At 41.7% G+C, this 23,927-nt stretch overlaps 1 protein-coding gene across 3 annotated transcripts in view; it reads right to left on the bottom strand.

The window, feature by feature from the left end:
* RMND5A (required for meiotic nuclear division 5 homolog A) overlaps positions 1 to 23,927 on the bottom strand; it is a 58,747-nt gene that overhangs the window by 29,297 nt on the left and 5,523 nt on the right. For all 3 annotated transcript variants that reach the window (XR_003794838.1, XM_029231485.1, XM_029231484.1), the window contains exon 2: positions 9,455 to 9,597. Coding sequence is in view for 2 of the 3 variants with exons in the window: in XM_029231485.1 (XP_029087318.1) it covers positions 9,455 to 9,597 (143 nt within the window). In the remaining variant the exon portion in view is untranslated. The remainder of the gene's footprint in view (positions 1 to 9,454; positions 9,598 to 23,927) is intronic.

The following is a 23,927-nucleotide window of genomic DNA, read 5'->3' on the forward strand; positions in this document are numbered from 1 at the left end:
TTAACATTTGGAATTACTCAGACAAAAACAAAAAGCAAGATTACTCTGAGTCTTCATTTTTCTTCATTTTCTTTTTATAGACCTCTTTCTTGGCCTGGTACTTAATCTAAAGAATGGAAATAATACAGGGTATCTAGATGCTACAGCAAGAGTCTCCATGCCCATACTGAATAGACTATCTAGCACTGAAGAAAAGCCAGAATTGTTTGGATAAGGTTCTCTAATTTCCCATCTGCTTATCAGATTCCGCCTGTTGAGAGAGGATTTCATAACAGTTCATCAATACTTTTAAGCAAATTATTATATCTTTATGCTGTCTATGACAACTAGAACACTAGAAGTGAAGATGGTGCTATGTTGTCCCTCTTCTGGACTAAGGTACAAGCCTAGAAGGGTGACTGATGTACACTCTCCCATATTTTATTTCCCCTGACAAATGGCCATTCAAATGACTAAAGGAATGGGTATCAGATGACAGAATTTATTATGAACTCAGAAATCTGCCTATAACTGTATAACTGTCTGAATGCACCCTATAAGCAAGAATCACCGAGCCTAATTAAGATTCCTCACTGATCTATCAACCTCATTCAATCCAAATACAACCTTCAGATTTCTACTTATTCATTTAATGATTACTCCCCAACCGCATCAACCCCCAACAAATTTATCAGGTGTCTATTATTCTGCAGGAAAGAAAGAAAAAACTTTGGAAGACACAATGGTCAGCTCAAAGCACAGACCACATTAAAACAGACAATTTTTTTGGTAGTATATACTTAGTCAGGATTTTAATAGCTACCACCAGACAGTAACTGCTCCAATCAAACAAAACAATTCCTTTAAATCTTTCTTTAATATACATACCAAAGGTAAATGTTCATCTAGAAAACTTGATGACTTTAAAATGAAAGAGTCTAACATTTAAACAAATTTAGACGGTTATACAATGATGCTCTTCATGTAACTTTATTCCTATAATGTGTACCATGGTCACTACTACACAGGTGGTAAGAAAAATTGAATACCCTTGCACTCAGGATACCTCTACTACATTCAAGTTCTAGAACTTATTTGCTAGTCTTGGAAAATACAACTAAGCATGAATAAGCAATGCATTCGATGAAAATTTCTGAGCTCCCTTCTACCGTTCTGATTTTCCAGTTTAAACCACTGAGGTCGATAAGTAAATCTTTTTCATAGCTTATTTTCTGCTCACATGCAGTAAAAATTAAAGCTAAAATTATTTTTTAAAAAAGGTTGAGGAAATGCAATATAGTATCAGAACTCCTTTTGTTTTAACTGCACATTCTTACTGTTGCATCAGAGCAAGGATCAGTTCTAGCCCCTGTTGCTAGGTGACCAAACTCATTTGCATGGCTGCCCAGGAAATCAGCAGCACCGCAAACCAGCCAAGAAGTGGCTAGTGACGAGAAACATCTGTCTATTACCACTTCTGTTTTACTATACTTTTTCCTTTTATATTTTTAAAGGAAAAGGAAAAAAAAGTGGAAAGATGTTCTTAAATGTGAAGGCAGGATTCAAAAAAGAATCAAAAGCAGAAAAGCACACATTCAAGGGTGTGTCCGCCTAGAAAAGATATTATGGCTTAAAAAGAGAAATCAGGACACATAAATTCGTACACCACCTCATGTACTTTTAGTATCATTCGCATTTTTGATGGGTTAAAAGTTTTAAAATCTGGAAGCTAGGCAGAGGAGGAGTAAATGACTTTAACAGACCATCACTATGAAACCATGAAATCTAAAACCATCCTACCTCTCTGCCGTATCGTGAACGTGCTTACAAATTGGTTAGATTTAAGGACTGGCTTTCATTGCTCACCATCCATTTCTGAAATACATTTTATGAAATTATAATTATTGAGCAGGTAGTGATAACCATACACGATAAAACTCAGCATTTGTTTTAATTCCTACGTGCCAACTCTTGAATACTGTTCATTTTTTTTAAACTTCTCCATCTACTTTTGAAGAAAAATTGGTCTGTGAACCTAACTGTGTGCTACTGTTGCAGCCACCAGGAATCAACTTCCCTTCTAAGCACCCAGTTAATCTGATTTAGCAGTGAGAGGTAAACGGCAAAGCATATTTAACAGAGAACAAAAAGACCTGGATTCTGGTTCCACGCAGGCTGGGAAAAGATACCGACTTCACTACAACCCCCAAGATATTATATCCAAAAGAGGTTTTTTTAAAAAAAATTCCTACCAATCAATAAAAAAGACAAATAACCCAGTAGAAAACAATGGACAAATAACCAAGAAATTCACAAAGGAGAAAATTCACATGGTCAAACATATGAAAAGATGCTCAACTTCAAAGATGATGAAGGAAATGCAAGTTAATACAAATGGATACTATTTCACATCCATCTGATTGATTTAAATTTTTTAAAAGTCTGATAGGGCTTCCCTGGTGGCGCAGTGGCTGAGAGTCCGCCTGCCGATGCAGGGGACACGGGTTCGTGCCCCGGTCCGGGAAGATCCCACATGCCGCGGAGCGGCTGGGCCCGTGAGCCGTGGCCGCTAAGCCTGCGCGTCCGGAGCCTGTGCTCCGCAACGGGAGAGGCCACAACAGTGAGAGGCCCGTGTACCGCAAAAAACAAAAACAAAAACAAAAAACAAAAGTCTGATAATACCAAGTGTAAGTAGGGATTGAGGAAACAGAAACTGTTATATATGTTCAGTAGGACTATAAATTGTTATAAACCCTTTAGGGAAAAATTGCTAAATTTTTACTAGTAAACTTAGTAAAGGTGATGATGAGGTATATGCCCTGTAATAAAATAATCCGTATGTAGGTATATACCAGACAGCAGTGCTTTGCCAACTATGGGTCGGTAAATAAATTTAGTAGTGTCTCATAATGAGCATTTATAAATGTTGCTCCTTTTAGACATTCCAGTCTCTCCTCTGCATGATATTCATACCTCTCCTTTAGTTTTCAAAGTTAAGAGATAGGTAGATTAGCCAGATCAAGAAAGGTGTGTGTGGGGGGGTTAGGGGGTGCACACTGATAAGTTATTTCTTTATAAACAAAGGGGAGTCATGTGGCGTGGCCAGACATGTGTCAAACTACTCTGTTGGGCTTTTAAGATCCTTAAAATGCCCCACAATCTATCCACCTGTCACATTTACATCCCCGTCCTTCACAATTATTTTACATGTTATTTCACATACCTTTCTGCTCTGGTCAATCTGCTTCCCCAACTTCCTCCTTATCTGAACCAACTACAGAAATCTGAGCGACTATTTTACTAATTCTCCCAAAGAAGGCACACACCTCTTACCACCCTAGAAGCACAGGACAGAAATTCATACATACAGTGGGTGCCCTCAGGGTACTAGGAATTAATTCTTTCAAAGAGCTCCAGCTGGGAAAGGCTCTTCAAAGTCTTAAAATCTGGGCTTTTATCCCAGCTCTTCCATTTGCTTTCTAGTTCTGTGATCTCAGGCAGGTTACTTAACCAAAGTCTTGGTTTTCACATCTGTGTATGCCGACCACAATCTACCTCACAAGGTGTTGCTAACGACTAAATTAAATAATGTACATGAAGATATCTATTAGCAGTACCTATCCCCTGGTAAGCCTTCAATAATACAGATGCTGAATCTGAGGGCCAGGCCTTGCCACCAAATCTTCTGATTCTACATTTAAAAGAGCTTCATTTTAGAAAACATAAATAAAAATAAAAACACAAAAGCACTTTAACAGAGGCATTAAAAATAAATTCATTCATTGAAAATCACTTGAATACAATCACAGACTGGATTAGTTGGCACAGCGTAATAGGGATAGGGTCTGTTTCCCCTCTCAACCCAACCTAGCTTGGATGCTAGACCAAGCAAGCTGTTTCATCTCGACGCAGGCAAAAGTGGGTTTGTGCCCCCTCCAGATCCAGTGGGGCTCTCTGATCCTGTATTCTAATCTGAGACTTGACTGCAAAGGTCCAGGCTTTCCTCTGTGGACTAGACTATAATTCAACAAATAATTATCATTACCAACTAAATAATGTAGTTTCATTCTGCTCAGAGCCTAAAACTAATAACGTAATGGGACACATGGCAGAGAAAGCGGAACTCAACTCCTCTTCTGAGAACGATCTTCAGACTGAAAAGGACAAAACCAGTATCGTTTCACAGAAACTGAAGCCCAGTACAAGTGAAGAGACCCAGAGAGCAACTAGCTGCTTAAGTCAGGACTCTTGGTTCCTACAAACAGAAATCTCTTTTGCCCAAGCAAGTAGGATTTAAAAGGAGGCACAGGGGCTTCCCTGGTGGCGCAGTGGCTGGGAGTCTGCCTGCCGACGCAGGGGACTCGGGTTCGTGTCGAAGTGGACACGGTATCGAGAACACGGCTGCTCCTATTCAAACCACATAATTTAAAAAGAACAGCTTCCATCCTGACCACAAAAATATGAGATTTTTATTAAATGCCTTGCTAGTAATTGGTGGTGGGGGGCGGGGGGGGGGAAGGAGGTTAGTTTGACATGTTTTATTTTTAGGGAATTTGTTCTTAGCTTCTAATCACTGTTGTCTTTTTATAACTTTGTTCAACATTCCTTTTCAATAATTCTAAAAATCCCACCCAAAACATAAATCAAATTATCTGCCTATATTTCAGAACTCAAAACTTAGCTTTTTCATCTTAGACTAAATTTTCTAGCCTTTTTAATTTCCTTCATTTCCTTCCTTAATCTCCTTCCTTCGTTATCGTCTCTCTACTACAAGGATTTATCCATTACATAGTAAGAACTTTAGAGCCAACCTCACCCACTCAAACCAAATGACTTTTTAAGGCTAAAGCCCCCAAATTTTCTCCTGCCAGTATCTTTTTCTCCTCTCATACCCCAGTCATACCTACATAAAAGGCAGTTCCAAACGGCTCACCCAGAACTATCTTAAAATATTCTCTATTTCACTTTTTGTAGCCTTACTCCATTTTTTTTTAACAATCATCATGTTGCCTCACCAGTGTAGATGCTCCATCTAGTGGCAGAAGATATTCCCCCTTAAAACATTACCAGCCCTGCAATGGCCTAACTGATTTCCTAGAACAGCACACTGTTTACGAACAAACTCTTGAGTGATACCTTTTCCCAAACATCAATTCACCACTTCCAAGCTGTACACCTGGAGTATGTTACTTAGTATTTCTGAATCTTAGTCTCCTCATATGTGAAATGGGAATAATGTACCTGCATCGTGGGCTATAAATGTATATAAAGCTCTCAGCTCAGTATCTGGAACATGGTCAACACTCCATTAACTGAGAGCTGTATTTTCCTACTCCTGACTTCTCCTTAGTCTAATTTCATCCTGTCTAACGAAGACAAGCAAATCCTCAAATGCTTTCATCGTTCCTTCCCTTTCCCCCTCATCTCCTTGGAACAAATCCTGACGCCTTCCATCACTGGCCTGTCCCCAGCCTGATCTTGTCCTAGTCCTGACAAGGGCAGCCGCTCCAATCCAGTCAGTCCCTGAGAGTCTTTAACAGGAGTCAAACATTTTCTCAGCTGTTCAGCTCCTTTCTGGGTGCCACAGAAGAACCGCACCTCACTGCTCTGCTGCTCTAAATCTTACCCATTCTTCCAAATCAAATTTAAAATATCAACTCCAGAAACCTTTGATTTTTTTTTTTGCGGTACGCGGGCCCCTCACTGCCGTGGCCTCTCCCGTTGCGGAGCACAGGCTCCGGACGCGCAGGCCCAGCGGCCATGGCTCACGGGCCCAGCCGCTCCACGGCATGTGGGATCCTCCCGGACCGGGGCACGAACCCGTGTCCCCTGCATCGGCAGGAGGACTCCCAACCACTGCGCCACCAGGGAAGCCCTTCCCTTTCCTTTTTATAGTAAGCAGAGTCCATCCTATGCAAACTTACTTTATGTTGCCTCGGAATCTTTGCAGTTCTTTTATGTGTACAAAAGGCACCCTTACATGAACAAACTAGACCACAATCTTCTAAAGAACTGTATGTTCCACTTTCCACTGTCCCACAGCAAATTTCAGACACTTTAAAACCTTAGCACTATTTCACACACACACACATACACACACACACACACACACACACACACAGGAGTCTAAAGCAATAATTGTTTTTATTGACTTTTCTTAGGAATTAAACTTTAAAAAAGTCAAAAGACTAAAGTAAAACACTAAAATACACTACACAGGAGAGAATTCTAGATTTTCTTAAAATAGAGAAGGAATTTAAAAATTATAAAATAAATATTAAAAACACATTTAAAAAATTTTTTACCACAAAACCCAATGGTTATTGTTATTATATATTATAAACTATGATTATACTACAAACATCTGGAGATAGTCAACACGTTAAAGCAGAAATCTTCAATAACTTTTTATGTTGGCAATAATTAAAAGCCAGAAAATGTCTCGGTTAACATCATAAACTTCTCTTCTGTGTACATTTTCAGCGAAGTGATGACTAAAGAACTTTAAAAGGAGCACTGAAACATTAAAGGAAAAAATAAATCATTTAAGCCTGTCAAAAATTTACTGAAGTTCCTCACTCAACAACCAACCTGCTCATAAAGGAGTCACCGGCTTCTTTACTGTCCTCCTCTCAGCAGGGTGGGAACATGTGTCCATAACATGGTACTCACAGGCCGCTGGATGACATTCCAGTTTATTACTCAAGGCTGTTTGTTGTGTAAAGGCTTGAGCCTTTAAAGGCTTGAGCCACAATGGCTTCAGCTTCATCCTGTTTGTTTACCAGTCCACACAAGTCCACCCAGCCTTTATAGCAGGCGGCCCCGGAAGCTTGCACAAATTTACCAGGTGCAAACTAGAAGAGCACGAAGACTTTACAAGGCAAAGGAGTCTTGACAACAACAGCCAACACAGAGTTCCTCATACGCATGGGAAGCTCATGTACAAGGTCTAGATAGTTCTAGCAGGGTAACAGCTTCGTTTACAGCTGAGGCTAAGTAGATGCCCCCACCCCACCCCAAAAAAGGGGAGAGAATGCACTGGAAAATGTTAGTGAACTGGGCTAAGAGATCCAAGCTTTCTGCTGTGACCCAGGACTATAATTCAACAAATATCACCACTATCAACTTAATGATCTTATTTCATATGATAGATCAGAAGAATCTAGAAGCCGGGTCCCCTAGAACCTAAGCTACTTTCACAGGAACATAAAACCTACCAAAAAAAAAAAAAAAAAGAAATTACTTGAAAAAGCCCTTATAACTTCCAAGTACCTGAAAAATGTCTTCAAAAGAGAAATGAGTAAATTAAAATATTTAATTAGCAGCATTCACCTCAAACACATCCCCCCTAAAAAAGTCAGAATATAGATTACTCACTATGTGTTCCCTTGTTATCCAATCTCAAAAAGAGAACTTCCATTTCTAGCACCAAATACATTTAAATGCTTTGCCTCAAAGATTACCCAGAACATGATAACCCTTGTGAATATCTAGAAAGACTCGCCAGGTCGGGAGGAAGACATGTTTAGCAAGTCACCAGTAGCTGGGGGACAAGAGTAAAAGAGGGTTCTGATGATAATTACGACAGGACAAGACATAAGCTAGGAAATGAGGACATACGGTCACCCTACCAGTGGCAGAATGCAAAGCTCCTGAATTATTTGCCCAAATGTTCCAAATCTTGGTGGCCGGTAGTCCACACACTTGAGGTACGACTGCTGAGGCCGTCCCTACCTATTCCCAGAATCTGGGCTCTTTTCTCAGACGCTTTCTCTGACTGGCTGCTTTGGAAGCTTCAGCTATTCTCACTGTCATGGCATGTTCTGGTCCTGCTGCCCCCCGACACTGGCATAACTGCAGGCAGCATGGTGGCCGATGCCTCCAGGAACCTCCTGGGGTCTGAACCATCATTAGAACGCCTTGGTCACTGTCAGCCACCAAAATCCGAAGCTTCCTCAACACCGCCAGTAGTTACCTCACCCTAAAGAAACAGAGGGTTCCTCACCCACAGCGATTTAAGACCACCTCTAAAGTGCCCCCATCACCATTCCAGGAGGTCTTTAAGCAGTACACGCCAACAATCACTTCACGTACCAGCTGACCACAGCCAGCACCACAGCCCCCAGAAGTCTGAGGCTGAAGCCGCTTCCAAAGCTGTGTTCGCTCCCCTGCAATGAACAAACAGGCATCACAACCTCAAAGCTATTTCGGAGAACGCTTGCTGCCTTCCCAGCCTCTGCTGGCAACGGCCATCACTGACCCAAAAACGAGGCTGCTGCCGCCAACACCACTCCTCTGCCTCTTTGGCTGAGGCGAAGCCCACAGCGCTGTGGGAGTGGTGAGAGCTCTCCAAAAGGTCACGAACACTTCTGAAGGCACAGCTACCCAAACAGCCCCCCGAGCCCCACCACTCACAGTCCTGTCACACCGTACCTACCAGTTAAGCACATCTCCTTACAAGCATCTAGTGCTCACTGAGGCTGCCTCGAGCCTAGCTTTTCAACACTACTGCTCTGTAGGATTATTTCTAACAGACTTACCCACGAGTTACAGCCACTCTCTGGATTCCATGAGTTTCTACGTTACAGCTACTGTTCTCATGTATACATATGGAGCAGCTCATAAGACCGGTTTTACTACAAACAGCTCTCCCCAAAAGTTCCTCCTACCCTCCCGGAGGTTTACAATGTGTGAACAAAAATGTCCATAACCAGTCACAAACTCCCCAACGTTTGAGTGTTTCAAACTCCTCTGAAAGAGTCAGAGGTATCACACAGTAACCTTAGGCCACTTCTCTTAGTCGCCACTAGGACTATGAACTCCAAGGGCAAAATTGGCCCAGTGCTAAAAGTGAAAACTGCTTAAAAGTAAACCACCAAGTTAAAGATTTAAGAGATGTCGCAAGAGCAACTATATTCCAATAAAAATTAAAAAAGAAAAATCGCCCAATACAAGTGACAGGCCTTGCTAGCTAGCAACCAACCCACTCACACAGAAAGCAACACTGGAGAAAAGTGACTAGCATGCTCACAGGAAGACAACAAGAGTTAGAATGATGCAGGGGAGACAGATGCAAGCGTGTTATCCTAATCATCCCATAACAGAGGCAGAGTCATGGCCTGGGAATTACTCAGGAAGTAGGAAAAGTTACTTCTATAAACAAACTCCCTCATAGTAAGTTAAAATTTCTTGGAAATTTACTCATCATGACACTAGGAGCGGTAATCATTTAAGCAAATGGGTAAAAAACAAGGCTGTAAAAAGGGAAGGGTTTTGGTTTGTTTTCTTTTTGTTTTTTAAATAACAGCAACAGGGAACTTGAATAACATAGTAAAACCAGATGTGCAAAAGTTTATTAAAAGCAAGGATAAAAGAAACAACATAAAATAATCTGAGACAGCTAATGTTATTGAAGCAGTGACAGGAGATGAAGGATGATGCTAAAGCACGCCAGACACTCCCTTCAACACCATACCTTATCAATGGCTTTTCCAACCCGAGAAACACTGCTGTGGATGTCTTTGTGGTCTGAGGCCAATTTTTGAACAGTATCCTTTATTCTCTTACAGCACTGTGTCAAAACAAGTGAAAGTGTCCCTGATAATTCAGCATCTTGACCTATAAAAAAAGAAAGAAAGGAAGAAGACTGGTTATTCACAAAAGCAAATCCAAAGATGGCAAGTCACAAATTGGCCCTTTGAAACATGAAAGATGGAAGTAGAGTGAAGAAAAATCAGTGTCTGCTTTGAACAGATGGTCACATTCATAGATAATATTTTTCAAGTGAATTCTAAGAAAGCTATCTTAATTTTTTATTGTTTGGAATAAATTTTAAAATTTTACCATGAAATAAATCACTTTTGTAATTACTAAAATCAGGAGACAATAATACTGCGAAGGCATTTTTCAGAAAATATGCCTACATGAATAAACTCACTTATTCAATCCACTTAAACTGTCCAAGTCATTCTCACATTCTGATTATTACTAAATTTCCTAAAGAGAGATAAATCCAAATGCTTTATGTTCTGCATAAAGAAGAAAAAACAAACTTCTTTGGACACCATGATGAAAACAGTGAAAAAGAGAAACAGGGCAGAGAAGAGTTAACATACCCCCACCTGTAAGCAATAGTGAGCCACCCTTAACCAGTTAGGGGGTAGGAACCCTCCTGAAATCCAAGTTCCCAGATGCCAGCCAAGGGTCAACCTTGCAAGCAGGCCCGGAACCGGAGGGTTCCTACCACCCTAACTGGTTAAGAATGGCTCACTGTGCCTAAACTGTTTGTATAATGTGGTTTGTGCTGAGCTACTTTTCTTCTTGGCATCCCTGGACTTTCGGTATCTGCTAGACAGAGGGGGCCTGTATGACTAGTACCCAGTAAACACCTGAATACTGTGTCTCTAAATGAGCTTCCCTGGTAGGTAACACTTCACACTCGTTAGGATTTGATGTTAGAGGAATTAAGCGTGCCCTGTGTGACTCCACTGGGAGAGGACTCTTGGAAGCTTTCTTCTGGTTTCCTCTGGACTATGTCTCATGTGACTTTTCCCTTGGCTGATTCTGGCCTTGTATCTTTTCGCTGTAATAAATGTTAGCCATAAGTACGGGTGTGACTACCTGCTGGGTCCGGTGTATCCTCCTGGTAATCGCTAGAACCTAAAGGTAGTCTTGGGGACGCTGACACACACAATTAATCAACTGGAAGTTACTACACTTTATATCCTCTTTCCCTGTGTTACTTCCTCAGGAAATAGGGAGGAGGAAGAGAAAGAGAAGAACCAAGAGAGAACAAATTCAGTTATACTTGTCAATTACCTCATAGATCTACACATCCATACCTGTAAGCAACAGACCTGGCTCCTGAAATCCTGCTCATACTGGTGGTTCTTAAACTTTAATTTACATCAGGAATTTGGCTGCGCTAAGACCCAGCGCAGCCAAATTAAAAAAAAAAAAAAAAAAAAGCCTGAACGTACAGTAGCCTTAGGATGCTTATTCATTCAACAGCTATTTATTGGGCACTCGATTATGTGACAGGTACAGAAGTGTCCAGGCAAAAATCTCTGCCCTAAAACCTACCTTCTGGTGAGGACGATAAACACAAAGTCAGTCAATTATACAGTACGACAAAAGAGGATACGTGCCACTGGCAGGGGTGGGGGGAAGCAGAGTGAAACAAATGGGGAGTGCATGTGGCTTGAGCAACTGTAATCTTAAACAGGTGGACATCGTAGGCCTCACTGAGAAAGTGACATCTGGGCAAAGACTTGAAAGAAGCGAGGGAATTAGCCATGTGGAGACCTCGGGGGGTGAAGGGTAGCAGAATACGTCACCCCAAAATCGCTTCTTTGGCGTAAGGATGATTTTGAGCTGATTATTCTGAGAAACAGCAGACACAGAAGCTCTGAACACAGAGTAGAAGTTACCCTTTGGTAAAGGAAACTTAAATTTATAAAATAAATCTCCATTTGCAAGGGTATCTCCCTCTCTGTACCAGGCAGAGAAGAATGGCTCTAAACCTCTAAAGAAATTTTTTATCATGATGACAGCTCAGACTTAGATCTGTATAACAAACCTTATTCTTGTTTATTGTGCTTTTCCTGGTAACCTCTCCATTACTGCCCTCCCCATACCAACCCTTCTTTTGTCTTTAGCTGAAGATGGTATTTAAGCCTGAATTCTAAGCCACCTCTTTGAGTCACTCATTTTTCCCTGAGAATCTCCCACATACACATGAGGTATACGTGTTAACAAACTGTCTGTTTTTCACTGGTTAATCTGTCTTTTAATACAGTATTCTCAGCCAAGAACTTGCAAGGGTAGAAAGAAAATTATTCTTCCTCCCCTACAGAGGAAAGCATTCCAGACTGAGGGGGACAAAGCCCTATTGCAGAAATATACCTAGATTATTCAAGAAATAGCAAAGAGGCCAGTGTGGCTAAAGTAGATTTCTGGCAAAGGAAATCAGTAGGAGAGGAAGCCCAGGAGACCAGGGCGGGAGTCCCGATCTTGTAGGGCCTTTCTGGTACCGTAAAGTCTTTGCCTTTCACTTTCTTTGAGTGATAGGAATGCCCATTGCAAAGTTTTGAGCAGAACAGCTACATAAACTGATGTAACATTTTAATACAGTCATTCTGGCTGATGATACGAGTACAAGACAGAAGCAGGGCGATGAGTCAGGAGGCTGTGGCAGCAATCCAGATGAGAAGAGTGGCTCAGCCCAGGGTGTTAGGTGTGGAGGTGGTGAGAAGTGGTTGGATTCCGGACATATTCTGAGGGCAAAGCCAACAGGATTTTGACTGGGTATGAGGGAAGAAAAGGACTCACAGATGACTCCAAGGTTTTCACCCCAAGTCAACCAGAAAGACAAAGCTGTCTTCAATTCAGATGAAAAAGATTAAAGGCTGAGCAGTTATGAGGGGGAGGGAGACATAAAAGAGTTCAGTTTGGGGCTTGTGAAAGCTGAGATGTTGAGTAGTCACCCCAGTGCATATGTGTAAGAGTGAGTTGGATATATAAACCTGGAGCTCAAGAGCAAGGTCAAGGTTGGATACAAATTTGTGAGTTACTGGCACACATGTGATACTAAGTGAAATCAACAAGAGAGAGTCAGGGCAGACACACAGAAGTGATAAAAGGAGGGAGTCCTGGGAACTCCAAGTTTATGAGACCAAGACAAAGTAGAACTGGAAAAGGGGACTAACAAAGACTACTGAAATACTAACTCTGGTGTGGGAGGAAAATCAAGGAAATATGGTGTTCGGAAAGCCAAGTGAAGAAAATGTGCCAAGGAGGAGGGAGTAACCAACTGCGTTAAATGTGCTGCTATGTACCAAGTAAGATGTGGACTGAGAGCTGACCACTGACCTACAATACAGAAGTAATCAGTGACCATGACAAGAATAGTTTTTCCAGAGTTTTAAGAAAAGAAATCTCGAAGATTGTAGGGACTGTGAAGAGGGAATATAATAAGTCTGACTCAATGACAACCACTGAGAGAAGTAAAAAGATAAGTAAACTGGAGATAGTGCCCATAAGGTACCCAATCCAATGTGGGGTGGCCAAAATAGAAACTACCCTCACTTCTAAACACAACTGCACAAAGTATATATCAGGTGCTTCCAATTTCTAATAACACAGTTTAGGCTAAGAGAATACTTGGTAATCCAGGAAAATTTTAAAATCTGTCTAAAAGGTGTCCCATACATACTTGGGGCCAAAAGAATCTAATTGCTTCAGTAAGCTCTGCTCTGACCATTTCTGGTCTTTCTGTATCTAACCTTGTCTAAAGTCAATGGCTTTATCTTCTCTATGAACTTCTCTGCCCACAGACTTACTCAGTCTTCTCTGTTCCTAATGAATTCTGTTCTCTCCACCACTCCTCTGGCACGGAATCATACACTATTTAACGATTTCATGTATATATGCCACCATCAATCTCAACTAGATGTAAGACCCAAAGGGAAGACAAGTTCTTATTGTAAACTGTATACTCCACAGTCTTATATGCCTTGCACATCTGCAGGCACTATTAATATAAGTATTTGGATTGATGGTAAATAAAGGGGGAAAAAAGTTAAAAAGAAAGTCATATTGAACAAATGGTGCTGGGATAACGAGCTATCCATATGCAAAAGAATCATACCGTAGAGAAAAATTAAATCAAAATGGAATGAAGACTGAAATGTAAGAGGTGAAAGTATCGAATTCTTGGAAGAAAGTGGGTGCATTCTTGACCCTGGATTGGGCAATGGTTTCTGAGATATGACACCAAAAGCAAAAGCAACCAAAGAAAAAATAATTAAATTGGACTTCATCAAAACTAAATTTTTGGGGCTTCCCTGGTGGCGTAGTGGTTGGGAGTCCGCCTGCCGATGCAGGGGACACGGATTCGTGCCCCGGTCTGGGAAGATTCCACATGCCGCGGAGCGGCTGGGCCCATGAGCCATGGCCGCTGAGCCTGCGCGTCCGGAGCCTGTGCTCTGCGACAGGAGAGGCCACAGCGGTGAGAGGCCCATGCACCGCAAAAAAAAAAAAAAAAAAAAAGGGCAAAGACTGAATAGACATTTTTTCCAAATAAGATATACTGGGAATTCCCTGCTGGTCCAGCAGCTAGAACTCGGCGCTTTCACTGCCGTGGCCCGGGTTCAATCCCTGGTCAGGGAACTAATATCCCACAAGCTGTGTAATGCAGTCAAAACAACAACAACAACAAAAGATATACAAATAATCAATAAGCACAGGAAAAGGTGCTCAACATCTTTAATCAACAGGGAAATGCAAACCAAAACTACAGTGAGAGGGACTTCCTTGGTGGCACAGTGGTTAAGAATCCACCTGCCAATGCAGGGACACAGGTTCGACCCCTGGTCCGGGAAGATCCCACATGCTGCGGAGCAACTAAGCCCGTGAGCCACAACTGAGCCCAAGTGCCACAAATACTGAAGCCTGCGTGCCTAGAACCCATGCTCCTCAACAAGAGAAGCCACCACAATGAGAAGCTGGCACCCCAAGGAAGAGTAGTCCCCGCTCGCCACAACTAGAGAAAGCCTGTGCGCAGCAACGAAGACCCAACGCAGCCAAAAATAAATAAATAAACTACAGTGAGAAATCACTTCACACCCACTGGGATAGCTATAACAAAAAAGATGGACAACAACAAGTGTTGGCAAGAATATAGAGACTCAGACCCACATCCATTCCTGGTGGAACGTAAAATGGTGCAAAAGCGGTAGAAAACATTCCTCAGAAAGTTAAACAAAGTTACCACATGACCCAAGAATTCCACTCCTAGGTATACACCCAAGAGAAATGAAAACGTATGTCCATACACGAACTTATACATGTTCATAGCAGCATTTAATAGCTCCAAAATGGAAGCAATCCAAATGTCCAAATGATGAATGGATAAACAAAATGTGGCAAATCCATATGACAGAGTATTATTCAGCTATAAAAAGGAATGCTGATACATGCTACAGCATGAAGGAGCCTCGAAAACAGTAAGTGAAATAAGCCAGACACAAAAGGCCACAAATTGTTTAAATCTACTTCTATGAAATGTCCAGAATAGGCAAGGAGATTCATGGTTGCCAGGGGGTGGGGGAAGGGTGGAACAGAGAGTGACTTAGTGATATGAGGTTTCTTCTGGGAGTGATGAAAATGTTCTGGAATTAGATAATGGTTATGGCTGCACAACTCTGAATGTACTAAGAGCTAGTGAAATACACACTTTAAAAGGGTGATTTTTATGGTATGAGAACTTTAACTCAATTTTTTAAAAAACCTAAAAAATGCAAACCATAACTCCTATCCATCCAGACATGTTTGTTTCTACAGTCAGTAGACAACAAAGTAAGCAAATGGTTAAGGAACAGAAAAGCAGAGCCCAAGCTGGAGAGAGGGCATTTGGAATTTACCAGCTGAACTTCTATGTCCCATCCTTGAAATCCATCGATATTTTCGAATCTTAGCAACTTAGTTTTTATAAATGATAGATACTAGTAATATAAGGTCAATTAATTAACACTGAGAGAGTCTTCAGTATGCCCCAAGGAAAAATAATTTCTACAAACTATTTGGAAGCCCAAGAAAAGTATAATGGAATAATCTGAAAGAGAACCCTGGGAAAGCCCTGTTCAGAGAGAAGGATTCCACTAATGCGTTTTCAAATGGATTCAGTGGAAAGCAGCCAAAGGTAAAAACAGGTTTGAAAATCACTGTAATAACAAACTGACTGAGACCAAACTTCTAAGTCCTGAAGGGAATGTCCTAATGTTCTTTTGATTTATTTGTCTGAAAACAAAACATGCTTCAAGGAGAACCATTCTGTGAAAGAAATCTAATTGGATTCAGTTCCTAGGAGGAAAGCTGGGCAATTACTGTGACAGCCATCTTTACCATAACTAAACCAGATATGAAGGTGAACGCTGGATTCCAGGTTTGCCACTGGAGTGGCCACTCTTTACCCAGGATGAAGTCCCGTGCCAACTGTGTCTGGCAATGCGATAAACCTCCCTGTACTCAGAACCCATACACAAACATGAAAGAAATCGTTCTGAGACAGTGCTCACCACTTAGTCACCACGAGTACTTTTTTTTTCTAATACTTTATTTTTTGAGAGCAGTTATAAAACTGGGAGAGAGCAGAGGAACAGCGAGCAGCTAAACATGAAAGGTTGGCAGCTGAGAGGGCGTTGGTTCACGGTGTTGGTAGTGCCAGAGCCTCCAGTGCTGGGCTTGAAATTGAGACTGTGTAATACACGATCTATTATTTTTCCGTTCATTCAGTAAATAGTTATTGAATGCCTGATAAGTGCTGGTTGCCATGCTAAACGTTTACAACAAAATTGAGAGGAGGCACTGAGATTTCCCCTATATACGTTGCCCCTGTACATGTACAGTTTAATGGCTCATTTCTTTTTATTTAGTCCACTGTCTGGACATAAGCACACTTTGCTTATCCATACACCTACTGAAGGACATCCTCGTTGTTTCCAAGTTCTGGCAATTATGAATAAAGCTGCTATAAACATCCATGTGCAGGTTTTTGTGTGGACCTAAGTTTCAACTCCTTTGGGTAAATACCAAGGAGCCCTGATTGCCGCACCTTACGGTAAGAGTAATGTTCAGTTTTGTAAGAAACCACCAAACTGTCCTCCAAAGTGGCTGTACCAGAAAAGTACTTTTTTTTTTTTAAGGTCACTTTTATTATTAGACTTGATTCAACAGGCAAAATAATTAGCATGTCAGTAAGAGATTTTAAATCCAAACAAAGAACCAACACACATGGTTGGTCTAAGTTAAAGATAATTTTTCTTTCAGTGCAATAGAATAGTACCTTTTATAAACAAATTTTGAGCATGATATTCTCAGAAATTGGAATAGGCATGGTCTCCTCCAAAATCAGACATCTGCCAAACTGAATTAAACATATTTGAGTTAACTCCTTAATTGTTTTTATAGAGCCCAGCTAAGACTTCAAGCTCTGCCCGCCTTCAGCTTCACTGCCTAGCCATTTCAGGATTTATGTCCATTAGTTTCACGGAAACTGTAAATTAGAAAAATATTTGTTTGCATAGCTTCCTGTACTTCTCTATCAGGGTTTCACACTACATTGTAAATATTTATTTGTCTATCACCCCCACGAAATTACTTGAAGGTAGAAAATATGAGTGTTTAATCTCCAGCATTTAGCATGGCAACCAGCACATATCAGGCATTCAATAACTATTTACTGAATGAACAGAAAAATAACAGATCGTGTATTACACAGTCTCAATTTCAAGCCCAGCACTGGAGACTCTGGCACTACCAACACTGTGAACCAACGCCCTCTCAGCTGCCAACCTTTCACGTTTAGCTGCTCGCTGCTCCTCTGCTCTCTCCCAGGATGCTTAAGTTGTACTACTCCCAAGAGCATTGCACCCTAAATTTTCCAAACACCAAAGAGATACACCAATCAATACACACACCAATTTTCAAATAAAACACATTCACAAAGTAGAGTCCCCCCAGTGATAAGTTCCTTCTCTTTTCCAAATAACGACACCCCCCAAAAAATACCCTTAAACATGTAGGTGAAGACTTGGAATAAGAACTCACAGGCTTGTGTTTTGAGCCACAGTTTCCTTGTTTGTAAAAGAAAATTATCCCAAAGCTTGCCAAAGAAATGAAATACTTCTCAACTTTAGTACATAATGTGTTCCTATAAAAGTGTACCCAGGGGCTTCCCTGGTGGCGCAGTGGTTGAGAGTCCGCCTGCCGATGCTGGGGACACGGGTTCGTGCCCCGGTCCGGGAAGATCCCACGTGCCGCGGAGCGGCTGGGCCCGTGAGCCATGGCCGCTGAGCCTGCGCGTCCGGAGCCTGTGCTCCGCAACGGGAGAGGCCACAACAGTGAGAGGCCCGCGTACAGAAAAAAAAAAAAAAGGGTATTTGGTTCCCACAAAGCAAAAAATTATAAAATTCCTAATTTAACTTGGTTTTACAAATAACTTTTAACACAGTTTGATCATTTTGCTCATATATTTGTTCCATTATTTTCCTTCATTACTAATCACATGGCTTAAAACAGCCATGTGAACAACTTTGTGACATGATTTACTCATCATTTGGGGCCACCTAATACAAGCAAGACAATGTTATCATTAAGACTGAAAACTAAGTTTGCATCCCTACTCAGCGTCTGCATTTTCAATTTTGTTTGCCACTTATTTTTATGGGAGCCCAGGGGAAAAAAACCACAAAAAATTACACCCACACAGTTAAGAAAGTGTTGTTAAAACTGAACAGCTGGTTGGTAGGTAGCTCTACAAATGCCATCAGTTGATATGTCTGCTCATCAGTAGATAATGAAAAGTTCTAATTTGGTCCATAAAAGGCAGTTTAGAGGTGTCAACTACACCACAAAGTACAAGCTGCCTAAGAGTCAAACGCGTGAGAGACGAGACTCATGACAACGGAGACCACTCTATAAAAGACGGTGAGGCACAACATAGAAAGGTATTGCTATGACGACGATTGTTAACATTTCCCAAAAAGCTGAGAACCTCACCACCTAGGATTAGGACATTTGGGGAGAAATAAATAAGACTCCCCAGAAATCACTAAGACTCTACTTAACGTTTTTATGAATATTGTGGAGGCAGGAAAAAATTTAAATATCCAAGTTTATAAATAAAACATATATGGCACTTGAGCTCTTCTGAGTTATTAAAAGTTAACTCCGCTTTCATAAAATGGACAGAGATTTTAAATTTGGAATTAAGGGGAAAGCAAAATGGCACACAAGTTTTAATACAGATAAACAGAAAGAAATCCATTTACTAAACATAATCCTAACTGTACCTAAATGAAAACTCAGACCTCACAGAACTATACTCCAGAATTCATTCTAGATTAGTTCCTTTAAAAAATAATTAAAGAGGGGCTTCCCTGCCGGCGCAGTGGTTAAGAATCCGCCTGCCAATGCAGGGGACACAAGTTCGAGCCCTGGTCCGGGAAGATCCCACATGCCGCGGAGCAATTAAGCCCGTGCGCCACAACTACTGAGCCTGTGCTCTAGCCCGTGAGCCACAACTACTGAGCCCGCGTTCCACAACTACTGAAGCTCGCACACCTAGGGCCCATGCTCCACAACAAGAGAAACCACCACAGTGAGAAGCACGTGCACTACAACGAAGAGTAGCCCCTGCTTGCCGCAACTAGAGAAAGCCTGTGCACAGCAACGAAGATCCAACACAGCCAAAAACAAATAAATTTATTTTTTTTTAAAAAGGGGAGGGAGAAATCACAACATTAAGAGTCAATGAACATTTGAGTGCTGAATGTTGTCAGCAGCGTTGAGGGTACGGACAGATTAAGCAATTTAGGATAGGAAGGAATTCCCTGGCGGTCCGGTGGTTAGGACTCGGCACTTTCACTGCTAGGGCCCGGGTTCGATCCCTGGTCAGGGAACTAAGATCCCAAAAGCCCAAACCGAGCCAAACCAAATTAAAATAAAATGAAATATTATCTCAGTAAGCATGACTAAAAACAAAAAAGCTTAAAAAGAAAAAAAAGAAATTTAGGATGGGAATAAAAGGAGATAAAGGATAAGAGTCCAAGACTGATTCTAAAGAAGTTGTTGACAAGGTGAACATGGATGTGCTTGCAAGATATTAAAACAGAAAAACTTGAAACTCTAAAAGGTAAGGCTGGTATTAAAAATAATAATAAAAGGGCTACTTCATACTGTAAGTAGCAAACCAAACTGTGGCCTATTGACGTTCTGAGCTTCTTATGAGCTACCTCAGCACCTTGAACACAGCAGCTGCTCATCAGAGATTTACTCAGAGGAAAAGGAAAAGGCACAAAGAGAAAACACTCATTTTTTTTTTTCTAGAGGCAGTACATCCTGAAAACAAAACAAACCTTTTGGTATAGGTAATGTACAAATGTACTGGCAAATGTACAAAGTAAAGTATAGTACTTGTTGGTCAACCTCTGACCTTTCTGAACAGAAAGGTAGATTCACAGATAGGTGTTCTGATCCACTGCACCAAATCACAGCCTAGTGGGCTGCAAAACCAACCACGAGAGAAAACAGAAACACAAACATTTATCTTTGAGAGCTAAGTGACGTGGTACAGACTAACAGCGCTCCTGGAGCAGAGAGCAAGTCCAACATGACGGGCACAAGTTTGAAAGGTGACGCTCTACAGTAGCCTGTGAGGCAAGAACCACCCAGAGAAGAGGAGGAAGATGCAGGCACAAGTTTTTCAATGTCTGCGAGATATTTTTAGAGAGCCTGTTCGCTCCGTTCAAATTAGAAATATAGAGAATTAATCTCTAGACATCTATTTATCTCTGAAATGAATAGGTGAACCAGATAGGGCTTCTTTTAGCATTTGAATGTGGGTTTCACATTTAAAAATCAAACCCAAATTTCTACCTTCCCCTCTCCTAAACTTCCCATTTTCCTCCTGGTTCTATAATTGTCTACCTGTCATTCATGCTCAGACCTTAGATTAACCTTTGATTTTTTCCAGCCCAGCCCTTCTCTCCTACTCTGCACCAAGTCCTGGTAACTCCTTCCCTCAGGAGAGCCCACGCATGGGTCTCCATCTCTACCACCACTACCCCAAAACAGGTGCCTATTTCATCAGATCGAGGTTGACAATAAACCTTAACTAGACTTCTTGCCTCTAGTCAAACCTCACTCACAACTCCGATCAACTTAAATGCTAACTGGTCTCAGATCATGTCCCTGTCCCTTCCCTGTTCAAAATGCACCTCCCTCCCCTGCCCCAAGTCATTCAGTATCTTCCCAGTCTACCGCCTTCCCTGATAGCCATGACCCTATAAAACCTGATTCCAATTTAATTTTCATTCTTTTTACTCTTATCTCCCCACTCTGGTCCTTCACTGTTCCCAGGACGCCTCTTGTACTCTCACTCCTCCACACCTTTGTTCTCGCCAACCTCCTCTCCTGGCACCCCGCCCTATATTCCCACTCTCCACATTCAGTCTGTTACTGAAACTTCCAACAGGTTAGAAGAGTCTGTCCCTGTCTCAAACCCTACCCTATTGTTGGTACCATTCAATCAGCATTTGGCCTATCCTCTACACATGGCCTTGCATTGTAAAAACATACTGGGCTCATCTCCCCAACTACTCAGGAAGTTCTTACAGCATGATAAGGACGATTGCTTGTCCTCTGTAACTTCCACAAGATCTAGCCTAGTTCCACATATACTTGGTGATTAATAACTACTGATCAAGTGCTCTACAGTTCAACTGAAATAGCCCACCTCCAAGCAGCTCCTTCTAAGGGGTCCTCTCTTCCCATTTCTCTGAATTGCTAGTATTTATACCAAGCAGAAACACTTATCTATTATAGTGTACTGTACTATGGCCATGGTTTTTTCCCCTCTCAAATGTAAAAGTCTGGCCTCATTATCCAAATACAGCTCCTTGAAGACTCTGTTTTGTATAGCTTTTGAATATTCCTTACAGCAGCAGTCCCTAACCTTTTTGGCACCAGGGACCAGTTCCGTGGAAGACAATTTTTCCACGGACCGGGGGGTGGGGTTGGTTTCGGGATGATTCAAGCGCATTACATTTATCGTGCACTACATTTATTGTGCACTTTATTTCTGTTATTATTACTTTGTAATATATAATGAAATAATTATACGACTCACCATAATGCAGAATCAGTGGGACCCGTGACCTTGGTTTCCTGCAACGAGATGGTCCCATCTGGGGGTGATGCAGACAGTGACACCTGAAGTGTGTTGCTTATGTCCAGTCTACTTCATAAGATGCACCTTAATTGTCACTTGCCACTCACTGATAGGGTTTTGATATGAGTCTGCAAGAAGTTGATTTATTATGGTCTCTGTGCAGTCAGATCTGTCTGCTAATGATAACCTGTATCTGCAGCCACTCCCCAGCGCTAGCATCAGCACCTCAGCCCCACCTCAGATCACCAGGCATCAGATTCTCATAAGGAGCACGCAGCCTAGATCCCTCGCATGCACTGTTCACAGTAGGGTTTGAGCTGCTATGAGAATCTAATGTCTGATGATTGGACGTGGAGCTGAGGCGGTGATGTTAGTGATGGGGAGCGGCTGTAAATACAGATGAAGCTTCGATCGCTGGCCCGCCACTTACCTCCTGCTGTGCAGCCCAGTTCCTAACCGGCTACGTCCTGGCCCAGGGGTTGGGGACCTCTGCCTTACAGTGTTAAGCAGACCACTGGATATGGAATGGTAGCTAACAAACACCAGTAATAAAGATATCTAAATAGTCAGAGTGTCTCAATTAAAACACTGCTTAACACTGCTTAAAGTTACAGACCTTAAAAATAACAAGTAGGGGCTTCCCTGGTGGCGCAGTGGTTGAGAGTCCACCTGCCGATGCAGGGGACACGGGTTCGTGCCCCGGTCCGGGAGGATCCCACATGCTGCGGAGCGGCTGGGCCTGTGAGCCATGGCCGCTGAGCCTGCGCGTCCGGAGCCTGTGCTCCGCAACGGGAGAGGCCACGACAGTGAGAGGCCCGCGTACCGCAAAACAAACAAACAACAACAAAAAAACGAGTAAACCTTGTTTTACAGATTTCAAAGCCAGTTCATATCATCTATTTAATTCCCATAACTCCGTAATATAACTTACCAGTCTACTGAAGAGGAAAGAGGCTATGCAAGATTGTAGAACCAGTGAAGTGGTAGAACAAGGACTCAAATCCAGATCTCCTAAGCTCAAGGACAGACAAAGCTTTATGTTCTTCTCCACAAGCACAGACTCATCCTCTTACCTCCTGAACTAGCCTCCACCATCCTGGAGGACTGAGGCCATGTATACAATGTTTCTTTTTAAAGAAGTCTCTCTTTATCTCCTCCCAAATGTCTTCATATACCAATACTAAGATATTAAATCTATATGGATTCCACAGATACAACAAACTCATCAAAGATAACACACTGTGCCCAGGCCTCTTAAGTGGAGAAAGACTTGGCAACATAAGCCTTATGGACTCCCTGAACAATGTTCCCAAATAAGATGAAAGCTTATTTCTAAAAGCCTCAAGTTCTGCCAGAGATTCTAGTCTCTGTTCTTTGAGGCGTTAGACTGCACGTAATCTAAGAGGAAGGCCAGACGAAATGCCCTGTTGAGAGCATCACCTCCCTGGTGTCTATCAACTTCTGGGAGTTACATGTACACAACTCAGGGCCAGGGCCCCGCCCCCCCAAACAGTTCTCCCCTCAACTGCATTTTGGGGTCATTTTCAAAGATTTTACAGATCAAGAAGCAGGGCCCAAAATAAAAACAAGACAGTTTTAATATCCCAAGTGAATAGTAGTTTGCCTAAAACACCACTCTCACTATTCGAACTACTAAGATTAAGACATGAAAACGATGGAAATTTCTCTACTAACTCTAGTATGACAGTATCACAGAAGTGTTGGCAAGTTTCTCCCTCACCGATGTTATTAACCAGAGTTAGAAACTACTTAAGAGATAAGATAACCCTAGGAAAATTATACCAATCATTAAAGCAATTTCAAATAAGTTCCCAAAGGTAACATGAATTGAGTTGTATTCTCTAGTCTACAGATTAAGTCATACCAGCAACTCAGTATTTGAATTATATGAACATTACAGTTAGGAGCCAAGGCAAAAGCTGAGAAATAAAGAAACCATCTCAAAGAACACTGTTATCAAATATAACTTGTAGCTGCTCAACTATCACAGACGTCTCACTTCTGTCTGGGTGTGCAAGTCTTCCTTTCTAGAACTCTCTCCTCTGAGCAACAGTGGATCACATGGCCATACATCTGACATTTGCTAAGCACAGTCCAAGGTGGCTAATGGACTCCACCCACCAGGCCCAGTTACTGATTCAGGAAAAGCTTATGACCTGAACCAAGACAATAAAGATATTCCCTGGTAATTTTGTTG

Source organism: Monodon monoceros, unplaced genomic scaffold (genome assembly GCF_005190385.1).
Source record: "Monodon monoceros isolate NGI ecotype Baffin Bay Population unplaced genomic scaffold, NGI_Narwhal_1 Super_Scaffold_19, whole genome shotgun sequence".
NCBI lineage: Eukaryota > Metazoa > Chordata > Mammalia > Artiodactyla > Monodontidae > Monodon > Monodon monoceros.